This window comes from Ruditapes philippinarum, unplaced genomic scaffold, assembly GCF_026571515.1.
Source record: "Ruditapes philippinarum isolate M1 unplaced genomic scaffold, ASM2657151v2 ctg7022_1_1_1_1, whole genome shotgun sequence".
NCBI lineage: Eukaryota > Metazoa > Mollusca > Bivalvia > Venerida > Veneridae > Ruditapes > Ruditapes philippinarum.
In genome coordinates, this window is record NW_026863817.1 from 56,151 (window position 1) to 80,992 (window position 24,842).

The 24,842-nt window shown below is 34.2% G+C and overlaps 1 protein-coding gene across 1 annotated transcript in view; it reads right to left on the reverse strand.

The window, feature by feature from the left end:
• LOC132723413 (bridge-like lipid transfer protein family member 1) overlaps nt 1-24,842 on the reverse strand; it is a gene marked incomplete at its 3' end in the record, with an annotated part of 110,582 nt that overhangs the window by 55,852 nt on the left and 29,888 nt on the right. The window contains 13 exon segments of the mRNA XM_060708128.1: nt 1,853-1,929; nt 2,548-2,668; nt 4,236-4,364; nt 5,592-5,696; nt 6,436-6,570; nt 11,157-11,174; nt 12,124-12,213; nt 16,311-16,506; nt 18,546-18,758; nt 19,453-19,690; nt 21,855-21,935; nt 22,498-23,020; nt 23,731-24,606. Coding sequence (XP_060564111.1) covers nt 1,853-1,929; nt 2,548-2,668; nt 4,236-4,364; nt 5,592-5,696; nt 6,436-6,570; nt 11,157-11,174; nt 12,124-12,213; nt 16,311-16,506; nt 18,546-18,758; nt 19,453-19,690; nt 21,855-21,935; nt 22,498-23,020; nt 23,731-24,606 — 2,802 coding nt within the window.

Below are 24,842 nucleotides of genomic sequence, written 5' to 3' on the forward strand. Positions count from 1 at the left end.
GGCAGACAAGCTTTTTGAAGTCAAGGCCCCTGTGACCTTGACCTTTGACCTGGTGACCTCAAAATCACTAGGGGTCATCTACTAATCATGACTAACCTCCATGCCAAATATGACGACTGTAGGTCAAAGGAATCTTAAGTTATTGGGCGGACAAACTTTTTGAAGTCAAGGCCCCTGTGACCTTGACCTTTGACCTGGTGACCTCAAAATCAATAGGGGTCATCTACTAACCATGACTTACCTCCATGCCAAATATGAAGACTGTAGGTCAAAGGAATCTTAAGTTATTGGGCAGACAAGAAAAAACCGACGGACGGACGGACGGATGGACAGATGGACAAGCTGATTCCAGTATACAACTTTACAGATTACAACTTTGTTGTGCGGGGGTATAATAAGCTAAAATATAGCCTTATTCCAAGTCAAATTTAGCATCATACGCAGCCATATTTCTAGACAAGTTGCTTATCAAATATAGCAATTAAATTCATTCATGTTTTTAGTCAATATCCATATTCCCAGTTAAATTTAGAAAATAATGCTCCTATGGACATTTAGCACTAAATTTAATTTTCTTTCTATTCAGATTTAGAATCAAATTCTAGCAGTGCCTGAATTTAACTTACACTTAAAATTGTACCGGTACTATAGTAACAAGAGCCATGTCAACATGGCCATCCCCCGCCGAATGTGTTTGCTCATTGGAAGAATGTATATGTAGTAGAGCGGAATAATTCCATTTTAAGAGGTCTTTTAGTAATGAAAACTGATGGCTATAGTGATTACAGATTTGAAACCTATGTGAATACTGATGGCTGAAAATAACAAAGGGCAATTACTGAAAAATAATGCAGGGTAGGTTATCACTCTTGTGTGCTGCATCCCTCCTCAGTAAAATCTATCCACCTATGAAGTTTCAAGTTGATACCTCAAATACTTTTTGAGAAAAAAATTGAATTGAAAAATTAAGTATGAAAAAGAACAAAGGGCAATAACTCAAAAATTATAAAAGGTAGAGTTATCATTCTTGTGCAGTGCACACCTCCTGAGTCAGAGATCTATGCACCTATGAAGTTTCATTTTGATATCTCAAAGGCTTTTTGAGTTATGCTCTGGACAAAAATTAATTTTGAAAAATAGCAAAGGGCAATAACTCAAAAATAATGCAGGGTAGAGTTATCATTCTTAAGCACTACACTCCTCCTCAATGAGATCCATCCACCTTTGAAGTTTCAAGTTGATACCTCAAATACTTTTTGAGATAAGCTCTGGACAAAATAGCATGAAAAAAAAAGGGCAATAACTCAAAAATTGTATAGGGAAGAGCTATCATTCTTGCGCACAACATTCCTCCTCAATAAGATCTGTCCACCTATGACATTTCATGTTGATATCTCAAACACTTTTTGAGTTATGCTCCACTCAGGTGAAAAATTAGGTATGAAAAATAACAAAGGGCAATAACTCAAAAATTATGAAAGGTAGAGTCATCATTCTTGTGCACTGCACACCTCCTGAGTGAGATCTATGCACCTATGAAGTTTCATGTTAATATCTCATAGGCTTTTGGAGTTATGCTCTGGACAAAAATCAATTTTGAAAAATAACAAAGGGCAATAACTCAAAAATCATGCAAGGTAGAGTTATCATTCTTGTGCACTGCACTCCTCCTCAATGAGGTCTACCCACCTATGAAGTTTCAAGTTGATAACTCAAATACTTTTAGAGATATGCTCCGGACAAAAATGTCGGACGGAAGGACTGAAGGACGGAGACTATTTCTATATCCTCCGCCGAAATTTTTCGGCGGGGGATAACAATTACAAAGAAATATACTTTTTGAGTAGCATACCTTGATCAGTTGTCCGAGTGAAAGACTGAGTTCTATCTGAGCCTTGATAAACACCTTCTGATTGTCCTCATACATAGCTGTAGGAACAAATATTAACAATTCATACATCATAATTGTGTTTTTTTTTTTTTTGGTTTTTTTTTTCAAATGGTTATAAAATAACTAACTATAATGAAATAGTTTTCCATTTAATTAATTTTTTTTTGTTTGGTTTGGTTTTAAGTCATACCAACACAGTATAGGTCAAATGGCCATTTTCCAGCATTTCTGGTTGAGGAAGACCTCAGGTGCCCCTCTGTACATCATTTCAGGCACAAATGGGCACCTGAGTAGAACCACCGATGTTCTGTATAGCCAGCTGGATAGCTTCCTTACATGAAGAATCTGATGACATTTGCGTATACTAAATATAATTTCTAACTGAAATACAGAATTCAGTTATTCTACTAAATTCTAAAATACGTAATTGGGAGTTGGACCTATTACCCGCTATTTTTCTATCAAAATCAAACCACCAAATTGACCAAGCATGGCAAAAGAAGACTGTAGGTAAAAGCTTGCCAAATCTGCCCTTTCATCCCTGGGGGCAATGCTGGGTGGCAGTAAGGGGGATCGGGAAATCTTAGGTAACAACTGACTAGCGCACACTTAAACTACACATAAGGCTTTAGGTAATGATAAAGAGTAGTAGTTACTAAAACTTGGGTTAGCTTCTTGTGATGCCATCTGTACTCTATTAGAGACCTCCACATCTACTGCCTCCGTCTCTAACCTTACAGCACTTGCTGTTGGTGTTGTAGCGGTTATCTGTATTCCCTACAATATGTGTAAAACACAAAATTAATTGTTTTCTAATTATTTTTCAAATACGGGTGTATACTGTTGTCACCAACTCTCCAACAATCCATTTTTTATCATTTCCGAAATTGAATCACACTAAGTTATATCAAGATTTGTTTGTAAGTAAGACACAAATAACCTTATCAAAATCTATTTTAACACATATCAGGTCAAATTGCTCGAATTCTGAAAATTTTAGCTATCAAGACCATTCCTGGGTCAAGGTCATATTTTGATGTGTCATAATGAAGATCAGGTCTAAAACAAGAGCTGTCGGTAGGACAGCAACGCTCGACTATTCTTAGTGCTTGATAGTGAAAAAAATGCTTGATAGAGTTACCTCCTCCTGTTTACAGGTTGGGGTCATGATGGTGAACAAGTGTGCAAAGTTTCAAAGCCATATGTCAATGGACTTTGAAAATATTTGAACTATTACAAAAACTTTAACGTAAATTCTAAGTCGAAAAAGGGGCATAATTCTGTCAAAATGCTTGATAGAGTTACCTCTTCCTGTTTACAGGTTGGGGTCATGATGGTGAACAAGTGTGCAAAGTTTCAAAGCCATATGTCAATGGACTTTGAAAATATTTGAACTATTACAAAAACTTTAACGTAAATTCTAAGTCGAAAAAGGGGCATAATTCTGTCAAAATGCTTGATAGAGTTACCTCCTCCTGTTTACAGGTTGGGGTCATGATGGTGAACAAGTGTGCAAAGTTTCAAAGCCATATGTCAATGGACTTTGAAAATATTTGAACTATTACAAAAACTTTAACGTAAATTCTAAGTCGAAAAAGGGGCATAATTCTGTCAAAATGCTTGATAGACTTACCTCCTCCTGTTTACAGGTTGGGGTCATGATGGTGAACAAGTGTGCAAAGTTTCAAAGCCATATGTCAATGGACTTTGAAAATATTTGAACTATTACAAAAACTTTAACGTAAATTCTAAGTCGAAAAAGGGGCATAATTCTGTCAAAATGCTTGATAGAGTTACCTCCTCCTGTCTACAGGTTGGGGTCATGATGGTGAACAAGTGTGCAAAGTTTCAAAGCCATATGTCAATGGACTTTGAAAATATTTGAACTATTACAAAAACTTTAACGTAAATTCTAAGTCGAAAAAGGGGCATAATTCTGTCAAAATGCTTGATGGAGTTACCTCCTCCTGTCTACAGGTTGGGGTCATGATGGTGAACAAGTGTGCAAAGTTTCAAAGCCATATGTCTATGGACTTTGAAAATATTTGAACTATTACAAAAACTTTAACATAAGTGGTTACGCTGACGCCGACGCCGACGCTCGGGTGACTGCAATAGCTCTACTTATTCTTATCGAATAGTCGAGCTAAAAATGTGTTAGCAAAGTAAACAGGCTCTGGCTTCAAGAATGAAGAAGGTATGGTCAAGGTTTTAGTTGACCAAAGAGAGATAAATGGGACAAAATGATCTGTCTGTGTCTTAGTGGGAAGGCAGAAAAAATGTTTCACAAGTACATGTACTTATCACTACCACTCAGTCAGAACATCTATATCAAACATTTTACCTTCAGTCTAAAATGGAAAGAGTAAAGAATTTGTTCTTTTGGTGAAGGTTTCACGGACTGGTTGGTATCTGCCCAGATTGGAACCGGCCTGTCCCCACCGGAAACCTTTTGTAATAGCTCATTTACTTCCTGAAAAACAAACAATAACAGCACTGAAATACATTATTAACCTGAAATGTAATTCAATAATAATATAAAGAACTTTATTATTTCTCAAATATCTTTTTATCTTTGGTTTTCTGTTAGTTTCTAAACAGAACTTGTTTGCCATATAGGGCCGGCATTTGTGAATGTATAGTGACTCTGTATTTTGTATGGTTGACAAAGTACCTTTTCATAAATATTTTTCTAACAGAACACCCAAACACAAAAATGTTTCAAAAGAAGTATAGCAAACAGATAATTTAATGTTTTAATGACCATCTTGTATTGGTAGGCAGAGTAGCATTCACAAGTGCTGACAACCTGACATGGGGACAGACTGACTACAGTATACTCTGTTACTCTGGGTATAATTATTTCAACATTCAATGCTTTCTTCACATGATAAGCATCCAACATGTTTTAATCCATGATTAAACCACTGAAAATCACTGGTTTGCTTTTCTTAATATGTTAAAATGTATTTACTTCTAATGCTTTCTGTGCCTTTTAAAGAGATTTTATTTTTTGTATACTTTATTCATGCAAGAACTAACTTTAATTTTACTTATAGTCCCCAATTTGCAAAAACTCTTAAAGTGGCAAAGTCCTTGGTTTAAACAAATAGTCAAGAAGGCCACTTTAGAAATCCACTGTTTGATATATTGATTGATTTTGTTCAGTCACACAATGGTGCAAATTTTAAATGATATCAAAAAAGGTTTTTTGGGTTTGTTTCAAAGTCAGCAGTGAAATTTCTACTGCTCAAAGACAAGGTTCCTAAAATCTGCCATACAACATATCATAATTGTAGATCTAGTACAATTTGATCAGAAATAGTCCAAACAAACACAAAAATTTACAATTAGAAGCTCCTGAATATAGGTAATATAAGAAATGTTTTCTATATAACTGTCAAGCAAAAAAGTTGTTTTTAGCTCTGACTTTACTGCACTGTATATCTAAACACAATACTAATTTGAGCCGTGCCAGGACAAAACCAACATAATGGGTTTGCGACCAGCATGGATCCAGACCAGCCTGCGCCTCCGGGCGGTCTGATCAGGATCAATGCTGTTCGCTAACCAACCCTATTACAAGTAGAGAAACTGATAGCGAACAGCATGGATCCTGATCAGACTGCGCAGGCTGGTCTGGATCCATGCTGGTCGCAAACGCACTATGTTGGTTTTGTCTTGACGCTGCTCATTTTACCTTCATGAAGACTTTCTGTACAAAGACCAGATGGTTTAATAGATCAGTTGTTAAACTGTGCTCAAACATCCCAACTTCTGCCACAGCATTCAAATAATTTCCTTCCTAAAAACAATTACAAAACATTAATGTGCTCTAAAATACAAACAAAACAAAATTTACCAACATTCTCATCAATTTCCCTTCAAAAATACACAATTATTACATTTTCCATCATGGTGCTGGGTGTAATAAAGCCATTTAGTAACAAGAGCTATCAGTGGTCACAGGTGTCACCTGGTGAGTTGATAGCCAATTAAGCAGTAGTATTGAGGGGTGATTAGACAGTTTCATTCGCATATGTCACAGCGACTTTGTAGCATGTTGCAGCCACTGTGTAGCAAAGACACAAAAATCAGATCAAATGCCTTTTTCATTCAAGGACCATACTTAAGCCAAGTATCTTTCAACTGGAAAACCCATTAAATATGTGTAAGTACTTCAGGACCAATCAATCCTGCGAAGTTTCACTCAAATTGCACTCTTTAAAATTTAAAAGACAAAACAAAGGCATTTAAATATCTTACCTGCAATGGATCTTTATAAAAAGATTCACACAGACAATCTGTGTGTTTACAATAGCTATACATTTTTTTCTTCAAACAATAGAGCAAAATCTTAATACTTCTTAGAATTTGAGAAATTAGCATTTGACAATCTTATAATTGATCACTTAATTTGTTAATGAATCCAGAACCTTATCAGCATAATTATGCCGGATAATCACCTGTCTGTAAATTTATCATAAAATATACCTTTAGCATTAGACCCTTAGTCATGTCTGTAAATCTATCATTAAACTTACCTTTAGCATAAGACCCTCTGTCAGGTCTTCTGTGATTGGTGCATTAGCACTATAGTGTCTGTAGTCAGCATAAACATGGATAGGTGGTAGATCTATACTAGCTGATGACGGTATTGATGTCTCCATTGTTTTCACCTGCAAACACAATCATTCATATACGGTGTAAAATACAGACTCATTTTTTAACTTTGCTGCAAGATGACAACACAGTGCTCTCTCTCAGCAACAATTATTATCTTTGTCACTTTTAAAGGGTGTTTAACTCTGCAATGGTTGTACTGTAACAACATACGGCAGACTGGCCAACCCTTTTGGATATTTCATATTAATTTTGGAACTATTTTGTTATCAAAGATGACTGATTTCATTACCACAAATTTCACATAACACTATGATATTTGTCAGCTTGGTGGATTGATTTCCACCTGATAGATCAGGTTAAAAGTACATGCTAGAGTTATGGGTCTTGGTCATCAACCTATATTTATGATTCAAAGATATGATTAACATTTCAAGCAATTATCTTCTGTTGTATTTGAGACACAATTTGCAAACAAAATGTCAACTAGGAATTGTTTAAACTTCACAAAGGGGAATAATTCAGTCACAGTTCATGTTAAGAGTTCTAGGTCTTGGATCGTGACCTATAAATATCATTGTGAAGACATGTGTGAATAAATATTTAAATGAATATATTCAGTGCTTGATAAGATATGACATTGAATGATCGTTAAAACCTGAAAGCAGCCTTCAGCTTTTTTTTCTGTTAGAAAAACAGTTATGTCTTGTTTCAAAGTAAGTATTTCAGGAATTTTATCGAGCTCTTTATAACGCATCTGAGTGACCTTTGTTTCTAAAAATAGAAAATCTGGAAATGAATCATCCTCTTTACTTATTTAGATATACAGAGCAAATCAGTAGATTTAGAGTTAACAAGGGGTTTCCTTATTGTTTATGTACTTCATTGTTGGCAAAATAAATTTTCTACCTCAATTCTTTTGATTTGACAATTATATGAAACAATTTATCTAAAAATACCATATTTAACCTTTAGAAATGCTGAAGGTGGCTCTTTGAATAGTTAAATTTTACTATAACCATGAAATCTTAACCCTTAGTCTACTGTCAGTGACATAATATCCTTTGTTGTGTTGTGTATCAGACCAGGCACTATAATAACAGAGTAGCTAAGCCTTGCGGACCAGGTGCTGATTTAACAGAGTGCTTAAGCCAAGCAGACAAGGTCCCAATTTATCAGAGTACCTAAGCCTAGCAGACCAGGTGCCGATTTAAAAGAGACTACTTAAGCCTAGCAGACCAGGCGCCAATTTAACAGAGTACTTAAGCCTAGCAGACCAGGTGCCGATTTAACAGAGTGCTTAAGCCTAGCAGACCAGGTGCCAATTTAACAGAGTACTTAAGCCTAGCAGACCAGGTGCCAATTTAACAGAGAACTTAAGCCTAGCAGACCAGGTGCCGATTTAACAGAGTGAGCTAGCTTAAGCCTAGCAGACCAGGCGCCAATTTAACAGAGTGCTTAAGCTTAAAGACCAGGTGCCGATTTAACAGAGTGCTTAAGCCTAGCAGACCAGGTGCCGATTTAACAGAGTGCTTAAGCCTAGCAGACCACATGCCGATATAGCAGAGTTCCTAAGCCTAGCAGACCAGACGCCAATTTAACAGAGTACTTTAAAGCCTAGCAGACCAGGTGGCTATTTAACAGAGTACTTAAGCCTAGCAGACCAGGTGGCTATTTAACAGAGTTCCTAAGCCTAGCAGACCAGGCGCAACTTTAACAGAGTACCTTAGCCTAGCAGACAAGGGGTTGATTTAACAGAGTGCTTAAGCCTTGCAGACCAGGTGCCTATTTAACAGAGTACCTAAGCATACCATACCAGGTGTCGATTTAACAGAGTACTTAAGCCTTGTAGACCAGGTGCCTATTTAACAAAGTGCTTAAGCTTAGCAGACAAGGTGCCAATTTAACAGAGTACTTAAGCATACCGTACCAGTTTAACAGAGTACTTAAGCATACCGTACCAGTTTAACAGAGTACTTAAGCATACCGTACCAGTTTAACAGAGTACTTAAGCATACCGTACCAGTTTAACAGAGTACTTAAGCATACCGTACCAGTTTAACAGAGTACTTAAGCATACCATACTAGGTGCTGATATAAAAGAGTACTTAAGCATACCATACCAGATGCCAGTTTAACAGAGTACCTAAACATCTTGTCAAGGATCAAGCTGTTCGACAGTTATCTTTTTGATTTTAGAAAATTGGATAGTATTCAAAAATTAAGCTGACAATATTTCTTTAGCAAATAACAGCAAAGGATTAAAAGTTATAATCATTATATTCAAGTGTTGTTAGAGTTGGCCAACCTGCTAATGAAAACAATAATAAAAAATAATCTAACAACCTAAAACAAGGAGAGAAAATGTATTTAGGACATAAGAAAATTTTCCATTTGAGAGTAAACTGGTAATATCGAAAGTTATCTTATAAAAGTATGTATGTGAACTTAAATGTACCGTCTGCCTTAAAATTTCACTTTTTTTTTTTTTCTTTAAAATACGAAAACTTTCTTTACAGTAATGCAAACTATTTCATGCACAGCCATTAATGCACAATATTGTTTCAAATTTCCAAACAAATTTTTCCAGAGTCAATATGAAAATAGTATGTTAAGCGTAACATTACATACCAAACATAGTACAGTAAAAGCATTCTACATCAGAGTGGAAGCTTGATTGTGAAATAGCAGGTGAAGAAAACAGTTAATATTCAGCTCATCAATGAAATACATTTTAGTTCTATCAGTGAGATAAACTCCGTATCACTCACTGTGTATCACTCATTACACAAACCTTACATTTTAATCAAAATTTAAAAAAAAGGGAGATAATCATTATAATCATGATCAACACTAAAAACTACTTTTCTAACAACACTGATTGAGTGCTTGGTTAAATGGATCATTTTATAATGAAAATAAATTCTAAGACTTTTAGATTAATTAACATATAATAATTGTTATTAAACCCTATATGGTGAATTTCCTAAAATGAAATTAATCCAGCTTCCAATTTAGGATTTGTCCATTATCAATTTTGGGGATATCAAGATGAAAATCAAAGTGAGTCACCAAACAGTAAGGAGCCTAGTCAGACTGTATGGACATGCTGGCTGGCCTGGTTATATACTGGTCGCAAATGCTTATCACTTTCAGTTCAAACAGGGAAAGGTTTAAATATAACTAAGATTAGATTGACCTTTAATGTGACATTATGCCCATCCGAGCTTATAAAGTGAGTGAACAATTATAGAAAGTCAATAAGTTTACATTTTGCAATAATTCCTTTTAATTTTATAATACGACAAATAACGCATGTTGCTTAAAGAAATTTGTGTAAAAATATCCCAACGGAATTTACTTAAAAAATTCAATTTATAAAAAGAGTGGGGCAGTTTATTTTTTATTTTAGACAGAACACTTTCAAATATCGCCTGTTGGTCAGTCACTGGTATATCAGTCAATCTTTTGAAATATATAGTCCATTCAGCTCAATTTGACAACAACAAAAATTAGCACAATGGCACTTTAAGTTAGAATCTATAATCTTGTCCTGATTTAAATACACACTATTCTCTATTAATGAGAGGTTTTAGACATCAAATGCCCTAAAAATAAGCAGTGAACAGTATAGACAGGTTTTATATGCATGGTTGTTCTTGCTGGCCTGGCTCTATGATGGTGGAATTCCTTATCAGCGCTAGCATACCTACAGTTCAAGGTCACATGGAAATGGAAGCAATTATTTTTCAACAATTTGAGCAGAAACAACATAATTGTTCTAATATTTAGATTAATTTCAGATAAACCATTGCGCCAGAGTGTAATAAACCAATTTAAAATAACACTTTGGGTTATATACAAATAATAATAATAAAACAGCTAATGTTAACGTTACACTATAGGTGCGCCAATGAAAAATGACTCTTAATTTACTGTAAGCCGTTCTTATTTTGAATATGTGATAGATGGAATACCGTATCATATTTATGAAGATTCAATATTAAATTTATTGAAAAAGCTGAATAAAACGATATTATGCTCACCAGAGGCTTGCATAATATAATTTTATTCAGCTCATTTACTGAAGCTTGCATGATATGATTTTATTCAACTTGTTCAATAAATTTAACATTAAATAACACTCATTCAATATCCTTTAATCCTTTATATCAATAAAACAATACAAGAGAGAAACACAAGAGATGATAATGTGAATAGGAGAATAGGATATAGTAGGAAAGTTATCTCTGACAGAAATATTTAGTAAATAAAAGCAAGGAAAATTAAAAACAAAATATTTATTATAAATACACATAATAAAAAAATCAATCTAGCTTGTGAACAGAATTCAAACATAAATATTACTGGCAAAAACTGTTTCATTTCTGGTCTCCCTACAAACTCTCTTTTTTTAACTGACAACCAAATACTTTTTAATTCCCTTTTACTCTTTTTCAAACTCTTTTTCTTGAAAATAATATATATTTAAATTTATATAAAAATTAATAAATAAATAAAATAAATTCCTACTATCAACCCCCCTTTTTTGTTTGGGGACCAGAAAAAAGACTTTTCGTTTTTGGCCTCATAAACATGCTTGTGGAGAATAAATGTGAAATAAATTGCCATTATAGTATACCTTTCCAAACATTTCAGACTATAAAATGGGTAAAAAACAACACAAAAATACAGAAACAAAAACATCACATAAAATAAGTAGGATTTTTTTTGTTGTAAATTTTGAGGGGAGCAAAAACGTGGGAATAAAATGGGGGTGGGGATGGGAGTGTCTAAATACTACCACAACTTGCCACATCTATAAATCTACATACATGTACAGAATTACCAACATAAAACAGGTCATGCTGTTATCTTTATTACATTGAAAAATTTAAAGAAAAAAAAACTCCAAACACTCAAAAATAGATTTTCAAAACTAACATGATTGAAAATTTTACAAAAAAACAAACAAACAAACAAACAAAAAACGCAATTAAATGTATTACATGGACAAAATGAAAAAATGGAATTTTTTTTAGCATTCCAAGTGAAAAACAAAGGCACCACATGCGGTTTTAACACTCCTCTGTTAAATGCAATACTCGATGTTGACAAACATTTCAAGTTAAAGCATAATTCTAAAAATATAGCTTTCACAATTATGCCCCTTATCTAACAACTGCACCTTGTCAATTAATAAGCAATTAATCCAAGTTTCATGTTGAAATGTTAAAATAATGAACTACATTAAAATTTTTGCATGACAAAATGATCATAATAGCTTTACTTTTTGTTTGAAACAGATAAGCTTAAAATGATCAATGTTAAAAAATGAGAAGACATGACCCATACTATTGTTTTATTTGTTTGTATTTACTGGTAACCTGTTTTTTTTGTTTTTTTTGAATTGCACATTTCCAATTAGGGTAAACCGGATGAAAAATTGAAGTTGGTTCGTCAGCAGTATAGAGCCTGGTCAAACTGCACAGATGTACAGGCTGGCCTGGCTCTATACTGGTGACAAAGGCTAATCTTATCATTTTCAATTTAGGTCAAGTTAAGGGATTAATACAGACAAAACTAGAATAGAACACATGGAGACAAACCTTGGATTTAAAGCTGAGAGTGTGGTGTGGTAAGTCTAACGTAAACTTGGCTTTCTTCAGAGTGATACCACTTATTGTTATAGGTCCAGTCTGAAAACAAAAATGAACAATCAGAAAACACAAATTACAACAACAACAATAACGGTAAATACAGTAAACTCCGCTTATAACGATATTCAGGGGACATACAAAACTATATCGATATATCCGAATATCGTTACAACCGAATTTCTGTACGGTGTGTAGCTTACTGACGATGCACTGCATCGTTCAACATGTATAAGCAGTAGCATTATATACTAGACATGTGACAATCATGTACTTACGACAAAACTTTATTCTTTTTATGCATATCAATGTTGAATGCATAAAAAATCAGTTGCACATCAAAATAAACACAAAACTGACATAAACCGAAAGTAATATGTACACAGGTACTGGTAACCTTACATTGGCTTAAATTTATACACTGGAAAAAAAAACGTCAAAATTAAATTGCTTTTTTAACTATTTACACTCATGGGTAAATCTTGTTTAAGTTTTGTTCATGTACAAAGACATTCACTGTCGGAAAAAATCAGTTAATTTTGTCTGCTTTTTGGCTTTCCCTATTTCAACTGAAAATTTCTCAAGTTCATGTAAACATCCGAAAACAGAATCATACGTTTGTCAAGTTTTTTCACCCAACTGATAAATATTTCTGAGTTCATCCAAGCACGACGATTAGCTTCGTAATCTACCGGCAAACTTTTAACATTTTTAAAACATCTAGGATTTTTGAATTTTCCGATTATCAAAAGTTTAAGTTTATCAGAACCGTCCATATTTGCGCCGATAAGCACTGTGATTCTGTCCTTGCTTTGTTTGCCTCCAAAACATTTTGTTCCTTTTACCTCTAGTGTTTTATTTGGGGTCATTTTATAAAAAACGCCAGTTTCATCGATATTGTAGACATTTTTTGGTTCATAGTCCTTGATCAAACTTGGAAGTTTTTTGACTGCATCCAATTTTCAGTTTGTGAATTATCGACTGAAGCACCTTCACCGGATAATGTTTTGCTCGATATGCCATGACGATTTTTGAATCTTTCAATAAATCCGTTTGTTGCCTGAAAGTTTTCCATGCCCAGCTCACATGCCAGAGAAATTAGCCTTTCGTGTAAGCATAGGTCCATCAATAGGCACATTTTTGGGATCGTACAGTCTTAAAACCACTTCAAACAGCGCCATTTCAATGTCTCCTATTACTGGCATGACCCATTCGTTTACGGCCTGGGCTGAACGACGTTAGTCTCGTATGCATTGATGACAGAATCTTTTATTTTCCAGATTGAAACTTAATGTGTTTTTTTTAATTCCAAAATCGTTTGCAATGTCCTGTTTTTTTACGTTTTACCAAGATTAATCTTTGAAATTAATTTATATTTAGTTTCAATATCCAAAAATTTTTTCTTTTTTCGTATTTTTTTTCTGACATGTTCGACTGTTTTTAGCTACATGTACATGTATAACTTATTTTTTACAACGAAAATTGAGACCGCTCTTCCACAACAAATTGTGCAGCAAATTATTCATTTTTAAGAGGGTATATATGTGCGTTGGGGTTGAAAATCCACATCGATATATCGAAATATCGATACATGCGATATCGATATATGCGAGGATGCTTCCGTTAGGTTATAATGGAAGTTGGCAGGGACCAAGACAAACGTATCGATATAACCGATATATCATTACAAGCGATATCGATACAGTTGGAGTTTACTGTATAAGGAGTTCCAGTACAATCTTTATACTATATATGGATATCGTACAACCCTGATGAAACCTTGTGAGAGTCAAAACGTCCATTATCATCATTAAATAAACCTAAAAACTTATCCTGTGTTGATTGTTTGTTCCACTTGTATCATTTTTCCTAGTATATTTGATTTTGTTTAGAACTAAATTACCAACATTAATTTTATACACCTGCAGCTGGCAAATATTACATTAGTTTTCCTGGACACTGACTTGTTCACAAACTCAATAAAACCAAGTCTGCCATTTTCAAATATTTACTTTATTTCAATATTACTTAACTTAAAATGTTTTCTTTTGTTCTGTATCTGTTTATATACTTGAGGAGGCCATTACTGGTATAAACCCTATGTTTTCATTGACCTTGAGAGACCTTCCCATTTTATTTTATTTTTCTGCACAAATTTATAAAAAAATTCCATCCATACTATTTTTTCCATATTTCACACTATGTAAAGCCACAGTTTTAACATCATGTGTATTGACTTTCTAAACTCATATAATATTCCTTATTCATAAAACTTATAAGACTATGAGAAAATGTCATCAAAGATTTGCATTGAAGAAGATTTCTGTCCATAAGGTTTTGCAAAGAATAAAATTTTGCAACCATTTATATGAAAGAAAACAAGATTGCATTTGAGAAAAATGCCATGCCACCGCATGGTTCAAATTTCATAGCTGTACATCAAAGGACAAGAAAGTAGGTCACATCATCAAAATCAAGGTCAAAGTTCAATTTTACAACTAAAACTGTGCACATGGTCAAAATGTCATTGCTGTACATCAAAGGACAAGAAAGTAGGTCACTGTCTCCTTGGGCAAGGCATAATTTTGACCCAAGGGTTTAATAACAATCTTGATACAGGTTCACCAAACAACATTTCAAGTCAAATATCAAGCTATAGCTTTCTCCCATTCAGAAAACATTTTTTTATTTTTTTCGTTTTAATACGTGTACATAATGAGAATCACTGCCCCCAGCAGGGCCAATTTTTTGACATTTGAACAACTTTTGGTAGAGGACCTATAGATGATATTATATATCAAACATTCAAAGCTCTATGCCTTTGAACCTTCAGACAAAAATTTTTTTTTTTTTTCACTATATGTACATAATGAAAATCAAATGACCCCTGGGGCAGAACCAATTTTGACCCCAGGGCTATAAAATTTAAACAATCTTGCTAGAAGGTTCACTACACAATTGTTTCATGCAAAAATATCTTAACTCTATCCTTTGTTTAAATTTAGAGAAGATGATTTTTTTAAGTTTTAACTATATACATATAAGATAAACCTATGGCTCCCAGGGGCGGGGCTAATTTTGACACAAGAGGCAAAATTTGAACATTTTTGGTAGAGTACCTTTAGATGATATTATTTAACAAATATTAAAGCTCTAAGCCTTGAACCTTCAGACAATAAGATTTCTTTTATTTTTTTACTATATGTATATATTGAAATCAATGACCCCCATGGCGGGGGCAATTTTGACCCAAGGGCTATAATTTGAACAATCTTGCTAGAGGTTTACAACACAATGTTTCATGCAAAATATCTAACCTCTAGCATTTGTCAATTGCTAGAAGAATTTTTTTAAGTTTTTACTATATACATATAAGGAAAACCAATGACCCCTGGGGCGGGGCCGATTTTGACCCCAGGGCTATAATTTGAACAATCTGGGTAGAGGTCTACCAGACAATGCCTTATGCAAAATATCTAAGCTCTAGGCCTTTTGGGTCTTTACAAGGTGTTTTAAGTTTTTACTATATGTACATATTGCGAAAATCAATGACCCTGGAGCGGGGCCGATTTTGACCCAAGGGCTATAATTTGAACAATCTTGGTAAGGGTCTACCAGATGATGCCTTGTGCAAAATATCTAAGCTCTAGGCCTTTTGGGTTTTTACAAGAAGATATTTAAAGTTTTTACTATATGTACATAGTGAAAATCAATGACCCCCGGGGCGGGGCCAATTTTGACCCCGGGGCTATAATTTGAACCATCTTGTTAGAGGTCTACCAGACAATGCCTTATGCAAAATATCTAAGCTCTTAGGCCTTTTTGGGTTTTTACAAAAAGATTTTTTAAATTTATCTTATTTAATTCCTTTTGGTTGCCATGGCAACCAGATTTCTGCATGGAATGAAATTCTTTGAACAACTTTGGAAGCCCTTCACCCAAGGAACAATCCTGCCAAGTTTGGTTGAAATTGGACTAGTAGTTTTTCACAAGAAGATTTTTTAAGTTCACTATATAATCTATATAACACACACACACACACAAACACACAGGTGAATCGCTATATGCCACCGCATCACAGATGCTGCGGTGGCATAAAAATAAATATTGACAGACAGATTTTTTATACATCTTCTTACCTTATGTTGAGCTCTGAGTGATGGTAATAATGATGCACCTATTGTGATTCCCTGTAGAATGGCTTTCAGGTGAATATGCAAGGTCACTGACTTTTTCGCTTCGAAAATTCTCTGTGGGCGTGGCAGAGTTGAAGGGCGGGATGTTTCAGCTCCTGAACCTTTGGAGTCTATGGTGCCATAATCCATCTCAGCAGTTCTGAAAGACAAGAAAATATTCTGTAAACCAGATTTCAATAATTATAACTACATGTAACAATAAATTACTATAAACAAGATTGCCTGCATTGCTACCAATCATAATCATTTGTAAAGTGATGTCAGTCAAAGAATTGTTTTTTAAAGAAATTTCACAGATATATAATATTTGAGTGCATGGTTACTATAAAGATTTCAATACAAAAATTCTCAACTAGATGGACAGATAAAAACTTCCATGAAACTCAGTGAGACAGTGCATAATTTTTCAGCATATCATTGGCCAAATCAAGTTATCTATATCAATATTGCATTAAAATCGTATCATACAATTATTGTAAAAGGACGAGCTGTAGACCCAAATCTATGGACATGGCAAATCTGTGGCCTTGGTGAATATCACATAAGCATGGTCCATATACTTTGATATTTGATCAAAATCTCCATACAATAACTATTTTATTATATGACAAAATAAAAAAATTTCAAGTGGAAAATTTTTGAAGTTGTCCGATTTTCTTTTTCTCAAAAACAAGCCCTACTGGTTTCCTAGCAGTTTCCAGCCACAAATCGCACTTTTTAACAAATAAAATAAAAATCAGTCTAGGGAGGGGTACAAAACTTTGACAAGACAAAGTTAGGTACCTGTCTAGCATTGCCATGTGTTTAATGTTAACCTTCCATTTAACTTTTTAATTTGAATATAGGCCTGAAATGTAACACCTTTTTTCACCTTTATTCAAAAATTCATAGCAGTTTTCCGGACCTTTTTTATTTTGAATATAATTCAGTACCATAAAGCAATGTTAAGATGGTTTTATCAGACAAACAGAACTTCCCAACCTTTTCCGTGTCGTCTGCAAAAATATTTTCCGAAATATTGACTTACTAAAATGGGGTCTTAGTTATTGCAAATGGATATTCAAACTAGAATTCCCAAGGTGTTGCTTATTTTTGAAAGTCGCAAGTTCTCTTATGTAACTTTAAATAACAGGCAAAACTTCAAAACATATAAATCGTTGTACTACTTTAAATGCTGTTTAGCATAGAAAACAAATGTCTCTCTAATTGATGAAGTAATGCGGATGCCTTACTGGTAAAAATAGACTGTACTGGACGAAAATGATAAACGGCCGGAAAACTGCTAGGGGACGGAAACTGCTAGGAAACCAGTAAATAAGCCGACGGAAATGGCAGAAGTTGTTTCTTTAATTTTTGACATTTGATTCCATTATAAACCAAGCAAATGTTCATAAGATAACACAAAAAAAACCCTGTTAAAAACCTTAATTTTCTCCTGAATTTTTTTGACAGAAAAATATGCTGTCTGAATCTGTGTTAAGTATCATTGTTTTTGATTGGTCAGCTAGTACTCTATAAACCATAAAGTCATGAAGGTCTGGCTTATAATAATGGACGGTTAAATTTGGTACTATTCTTTTAGATGTTATAACAAAGTTTGTTTTGATCAATATTCCCAGGTTAATATCACTTTCCTATGAACTGTAGAAATTCATAGTCATATGATAACCATACTGCACTCAAATATTAAAGGAACTCAACTGAGGTAATTAAGCCTAAAAACTTAGAATTTTGATTTTTCACATAGATAAACATGAGCACTTAAAACAGAAATATAAATAAAATATAATTAAGAAATATATAAGAAATACGTACATTGAAAAGCATATGTTTGTGCTATTCTCAGTCCGAGCTTTTCAATTTGGGTCATTTTTAACTATTATAATAATTATTCTGGAAAAACGGAGCTTTTATCTGGACTTTTGCACATCAGTTATAAGTATAGATCTACATCAAATGGGGTAATAATCTCAAAAAATTATTTCCAGTACCGTTATGTCAAAAAACCTCAGTGGAATCCCTTTAAATATTCATTAAAAGCACTCAAAAATATCATAGCCATATAAAAATGCAAAAAAATTATACATATACTTATCGTTAATGCACTCAAAAGTTAAAAATACCTTTAAAGAATAATACATCCCTCAATTATGCACTCAAAATAAAATATATTCATACCTTGCTCTTGATATTGGTCTTCTGAATTCCTGTAAAGTACTTGACAATTGAGTTGTTCCCCTTGTCAACATGCCATGCAGAACCACTGGATGCTGAGGGATGTCTACTTCTATTTCTCCTATAGAAACAAGGGCAGAGTTATGGCCCTTGCCCCTCCTTTTTACAGTGGTATGCAATGCTTGTGATCTGCCAACATTCACTGTCACCACAGTTCTGAAAATATGAAAGAGCACCTTAAAAATATGAAAATGTACATTTTAAAATGCGCACATTGAAAATGAATTCCATCACTTATAAGAATGACAAAACAAATGCATAATGTACATTCATTTTCATTAAAATATGGTATTAAAATGAAAAATATGCTCATCTTTGGGCAAAATACTTTTATTGAAGAAATTTATTGAAATCTAGAAAACTCTCACTGAATGTGTCTAATTTAAATAAGAGAATGAGAATGCACAAACTATTTTTAGGGAGCTACATTCCCCATTCCCTTGTACTGGGTAAGGTAATGTGGTCTTTACTATAAAAACAATACAAAACTGGCAGTTTGTGTAGAAAATCTCCGTGTATACTCAAAAGATGTTTATTTTACATTTATAAATAGACTGTAAAGCAATTTGCAACTTGCCCATCTTCTTTATACTTTCGAAACTCATGTTAAGAAGCTAACAAGCTTCATACCAACATGGGCAGTTTTAAACAGGTGTAAGATTAAGCCTGAAATAAAGCAAAGAAGGGCAGTTGAGATCTTTTTCAAGCAAAGAAGCTGGAAATTTTACAAAAGACAACATCAGTGTTGACATGAACTAAAAGAAAGCTTAATGATTGCCATAACACTTTTACAGTGTTGGAATGACCTTCAGCTACAAAACAATGACTACAAAACATCTTCTCAACTTACTGTAAGCTTGGACCCTCCAGTAGTACAAGCATGGTATGGCCAACATGTACAGTAAAAGATGACTCGGAAGATTTCCTCTGGAGGAAACCCTTTACTTTTTCTTTAATCGTGCCTGTACCGTGTACATTCCTCATTTCAGCTTCCAGTTTTAAACCACTCAGTACTGCCAGGATTTTCACCTTCTCTACCTTAGCTATACCAAACACTACCAGTGGTATACTATCCCCGATGTATATACCTGTAAAATATAATTGTTAACATGGGGAAAAGCAAGTTTACTATCCACAATATACAACAGTTAAAATAGGACAGGGTGTGCACAGTTAACATAGGAAATGGTGTACAAATGGAATAATTTGTTACTGAAGTTTGAACATATACTTAGTAACTGGTAAAGCTGCATGCCTCCAGATGAGCCAAAATATTTCAAGAAAATCAATATTGAGACAAATGTACTTAAATTTAAGAAAGGTAAAACATTCAAGATCTAAGTTATATTTTTTATGTTATATTCAATTTCAGACTGATTTTGTAGAATTTATATATTTCTACTGTGTTACTAATGCAGTTAAGGCTATTTTTGCATATGCAGAAGAGTTTTTGTTATTATTCTTGAATTGTTAGTGTCAACTGCAATATGTAAATTACTTTTTTTGTTCACCTCACAGTATTTTACTTTTAAATACATTTCCAAAATTGTTATGAAAATTAACATGAATCTGGAGACGTGCCTCTGAATATGTTGCCAATGCACGTAAATAAGATGTCAGCAGTGGTGCAACGGCTATTGGAATGCTGCCAAATCAAAAGTAATTTAAGAATAGTCATCATAGCGGTGTAACTTTCAACTTATATTTTAAAGTTATGACATTTGTATCAAGAACAAGAGCGATCAGTAATCACATGTGTCGCCTCATGATGGCCAATTTCATGTTGGGACAAATTTTGTGACAGACGGACAGTGCACAACTAGACTTGGTACTGATCATTCCTGTAAAGTTTGGATAAAATTGCACCAGTAGTTTATGAGGAGTAGTCCGGACAAGCTTTTGCGTATCTTGCAACACACAGAAAAAAAACCTTTTTATCAAAGGGCCATAACTCAGCCAAAAATCATTCAACCGAAAAACCCGTGCAATATGCGCAAGGACTTGAGCAACAGATCAATCCTGTAAAGTTTCATTGAAATTGCATTAGTGGTATAAGAGAAGTAGTCCGGACAAACTTTAAAAATAAAAATTATTAAAGGGCCATAACTCAAACAAAAATCATTGAACCGGAAAATGCTGACAATATGCACAACTAGACTTGGTACTGATCATTCCTGTAAACTTTGGATGAAATTGCACCTGTAGTTTATGAGGAGTAGTCCGGACAAGCTTTTGTGTATCTGGCAACACACAGAAAAAGAAACTTTTTTATCAAAGGGCCATAACTCGGCCAAAAATCATTAAACCGGAAAACCCTTGCAATATGCGCAAGGACTTGAGCTACAGATCAATCCTGTAAAGTTTCATTGAAATTGCATTAGTGGTATAAGAGAAGTAGTCCGGACAAACTTTAAAATTAAAAATTATTAAGGGGCCATAACTCTGACAAAAATCATTGAACCGGAAAATGCTGACAATATGCACAACTAGACTTGGTACTGATCATTCCTGTAAAGTTTGGATGAAATTGCACCAGTAGTTTATGAGGAGTAGTCCAGACAAGTTTTGTGACGGACGGACGGACAGACGGACAGACAGACAGACAGACGGACAGACAGACGACGGAGAAGTGATCCCTATATGTCGCCACTACTCCGTAGAGGCGACACAAAAATGCCATAAAGAACAAAATGGAATAAAAAACTGTATGCACATACATAGTTTAACATCTAAGATGTACATATACATTGTTATTTGTACACGTTTAAGGTTTTCACTGTATATACAGCATCATATACAAACTGTTTAAACTTAAAGTCGATCAGAATTTTAGAAATATATTTACATTATTATAACAGGGCATATAGCTTGACTAAGATAAATATAACCCTACAAGGTAGCCAAGGGTTATACGAATGACAACAAACTTCCCCTTCATAATTGTTAAATGAGCCGTGTCACGACAAAACCAACATAGTGGATTTGCGACCAGCATGGATCCAGACCAGCCTGCGCATCCGTGCAGTCTGATAGGATCCATAATGTTTGCTTACAAACCCTATAGCAAGTAGAGAAACTGATAGCGAACAGCATGGATCCTGATCAGACTGCGCAGATGCGCAGGCTGGTCTGGATCCATGCTGGACGCAAACACACTATGTTGGTTTTGTCATTACACGGCTCAAATAATCTTTACAACAAGCATAATTATATAGTTAACATTTAATATGAATGTATGATATATAAACTTACTTTGTTTGAACCTTGTTCTACTAAATGTAGACCTGGCTAATGGTGTATTCTCATATTCTCCACTACTACTTGTTCCTGTTCCTTGAATGAAAACAAACTCAGTATCAATTTATTTGTCAAGAATCAAACTTTAGAAAGATTTCCATTAAGTCAATGAGCTGTGTATGTAAAAACAAAGACCCCCTATGTCAAAGAGAAGTATATGTAAAAGACAAAAAAAACCTATGTCAATGAGCTGTGGATGTAAAAGACAAAATCCACCTATGTTGTGGATGGAAAGACAAAATCCCACTATGTCAATGAGCTGTTTATGTAAAAGACAAAATTACCTACATGTAAATTAGAAGTATATGTAAAAGTCTGAATCCCCATATGTCAGTGAGCAGTATAATGATAAAGTAAAAGACAAAATTTTCCCTATATCAATGAGCAATGTATGTAAAAGACAAAATCCCCCTATGTCAATGATCATTGTATAATATCAATAATGAAGATTGCTGATAAACAAAAAAAAAAGAATTAAGCTGAAATAAGATCCCTCCTTACACTGCCACTTTAATACTGAATTTTAATTGCAGGCAACCTCACTCTGCCATAATTACATTTAAATTTCTTTTTCACAAAATTTATTTTGCTACCATACCTAGACCAGCTTCTTCCTCAGCAGCTAGATCAATCCTTGTTTTCACGCTTCCCGAAGGTGTACTCATGTTTGCCTTGTCCGACTGCTCTTCTTCAATCACAGGTAACGGCTGTCCCGTAGCTTTCCTATCAACTTTTTTAGTTTCTGGCATCGTGGAGTACAATTGTAACAGATGATATAATGTTCTCCAACAGTGTGGCGTCTCCTCTTTAATCTCGTCCACTATTGTCTTCTCCATTACCGCTGGCGAAGACGTATCGCCTAAATCAACGTGAACAGAATCGCTCAAATTCAACGACTGAGGAGGTGTAACGATATCAGAATGTGTTCCGGGCGACTTCGTCTCTAACTTATGACCTTTCTTGTCCTTTGAAAATTTAACATTTGTCTTCTTCAGTGAACTAGGAAAGCTAAGTCTCTCTGGTCTTATTGTATCAAAAGGAAACTTAAATGAAGATAGTGATGGCTTACTCCTGTGTGACTTTAGAGTGTCAGACTGTCTGGTTTCCGATGCTAAATTTGTCTAAAGATAAATTAAGAAAATAATTCATAAATACATTGATACATGATCAAAAATAGGTGTGTCACAGGTAGCAAAAATGATGAACTTATAAACTGTGACCTAATAACCGTGTTATACGTTTAACCGACAGCAGTGATAAAATTCTTAGATTTTCAACATTAACTCAAATGTTGTACTCAACAATGATTACAATAGAAGTATACAGAAACTATTTTCTGTAAGGACAATACCGTACATAATCAGATAGCATGCAATCGGAGAAAAGAACTAAATTACAAATAGAATGTCATATCTTGTTAGTAAAAAACTAAGATAATGTTTAGATTAAATTATTTTAAAAATCAACACATTGTCTAATATTAACCTCAGTTACCAGTTATTGAGTTTCCTAACCAGTTTTTTACCTTAAAAACAACCTTAACTGTTTAAACGGATAAACTTGACATCCCTAATCAAAAACATACAAAATAAAAAATTCCTCTTTTCTTAAAATGATTTCCTTTAAAATTAAAAACATTTCCTTTTTATCATGTTAATACACAGATTTATGCCTAAAGGGTCAGAATAATACAATGTAGTTATTTTCTTATCATTTTTAGATAGAATTCATATTTGTAGTTCTTGCTTATTAGGTAAAACTTTACTTGTTTAGTAGACATACATAAATTTTTTTTTATTTTTGATATTTCATTCAAAAAGTATATAATTACCCTTGATGAAGATGGACTAGGATCTAATGTTTTGCCTCTACTTAGTTCTGTTCTTGAAGCTTCTGAGTGGACTGTCTCGGCACTGGAGGACGAACCTTTAGAATCTTGTTTTCTGTGAGTTCTTATCCAATCAATTGAAGAGTGTCCTTGCTTTAACTCTATCCGTGTTTCATTCACGTTCCCGACCATCGTTACAAACTGGTGTATCAGTCTAAGCAAGGGCATATCAACATACTGTGTCACAGCCTGACAGTTAACTAAAAGGTTGACTTGAAGCGTTGCTGGTTTTGCCTCTAATTTATGCATCGCAAACTTGAATGGAAATTTCTTAAACCTATCGTCATCTTCAGAATCTCTTTTCTCAAAGTCAGTAACGTCTCTCATAGATACTTTCATTGTAAACATTTCACAAAGGAATGCTGACGAGTCTAAAACTCCGTCGTTAATTTTTATTTTTTTACCTTTACCTTTTCCCTTTCCCTTTGTTCTTACAGAATCTGCTATTTGGATCTTTAAAATGTTTAGTTTTCCTTGCAAAGACAAATTCCCGCCAAAATTTTTCAACATGGCAGTTGGGCGAACATTCTCTACATGTAATCCAATACTCTGAAGGAAAGGTTTAAATAAATTCTGTGCATCGGCCAGTTGCATTATAGATGTACCTAATGTAAAATGTTCTGCGTTTACATCAGTATGACTTTCCTCTGCACCAAGACCTCTACCAAATGCTTCTAAAAATGAATCCTGTCTCCTAACTGAGCTGACTGGCTCCTCCTCCAATGTATGTGACGTAAACCCACCACTCTGCTGCATAGTCATCCAACGGTACAAATCATCCACTTTAGATTTCAACATGTGACTCTTGGACAAATCTCTCTGGAAGGTTTCCAAATAAATACATACATACAATGTACAGTTGTGTCTGTTATATGTGACTTCCAATCAACCTTAAGGAAAAGTTGACATGACAGGGAGTCTCATAATGCAGTCTCAAATAGAAACGTTAAGATTTGCAAACCAAAAGATATATACTGTTTTAAAATTACCAATGTATTTGTATCAAGCAATTTTAAGTCAATAAATAAGCGTGAAAAAGTATGTTAATAAGAAGT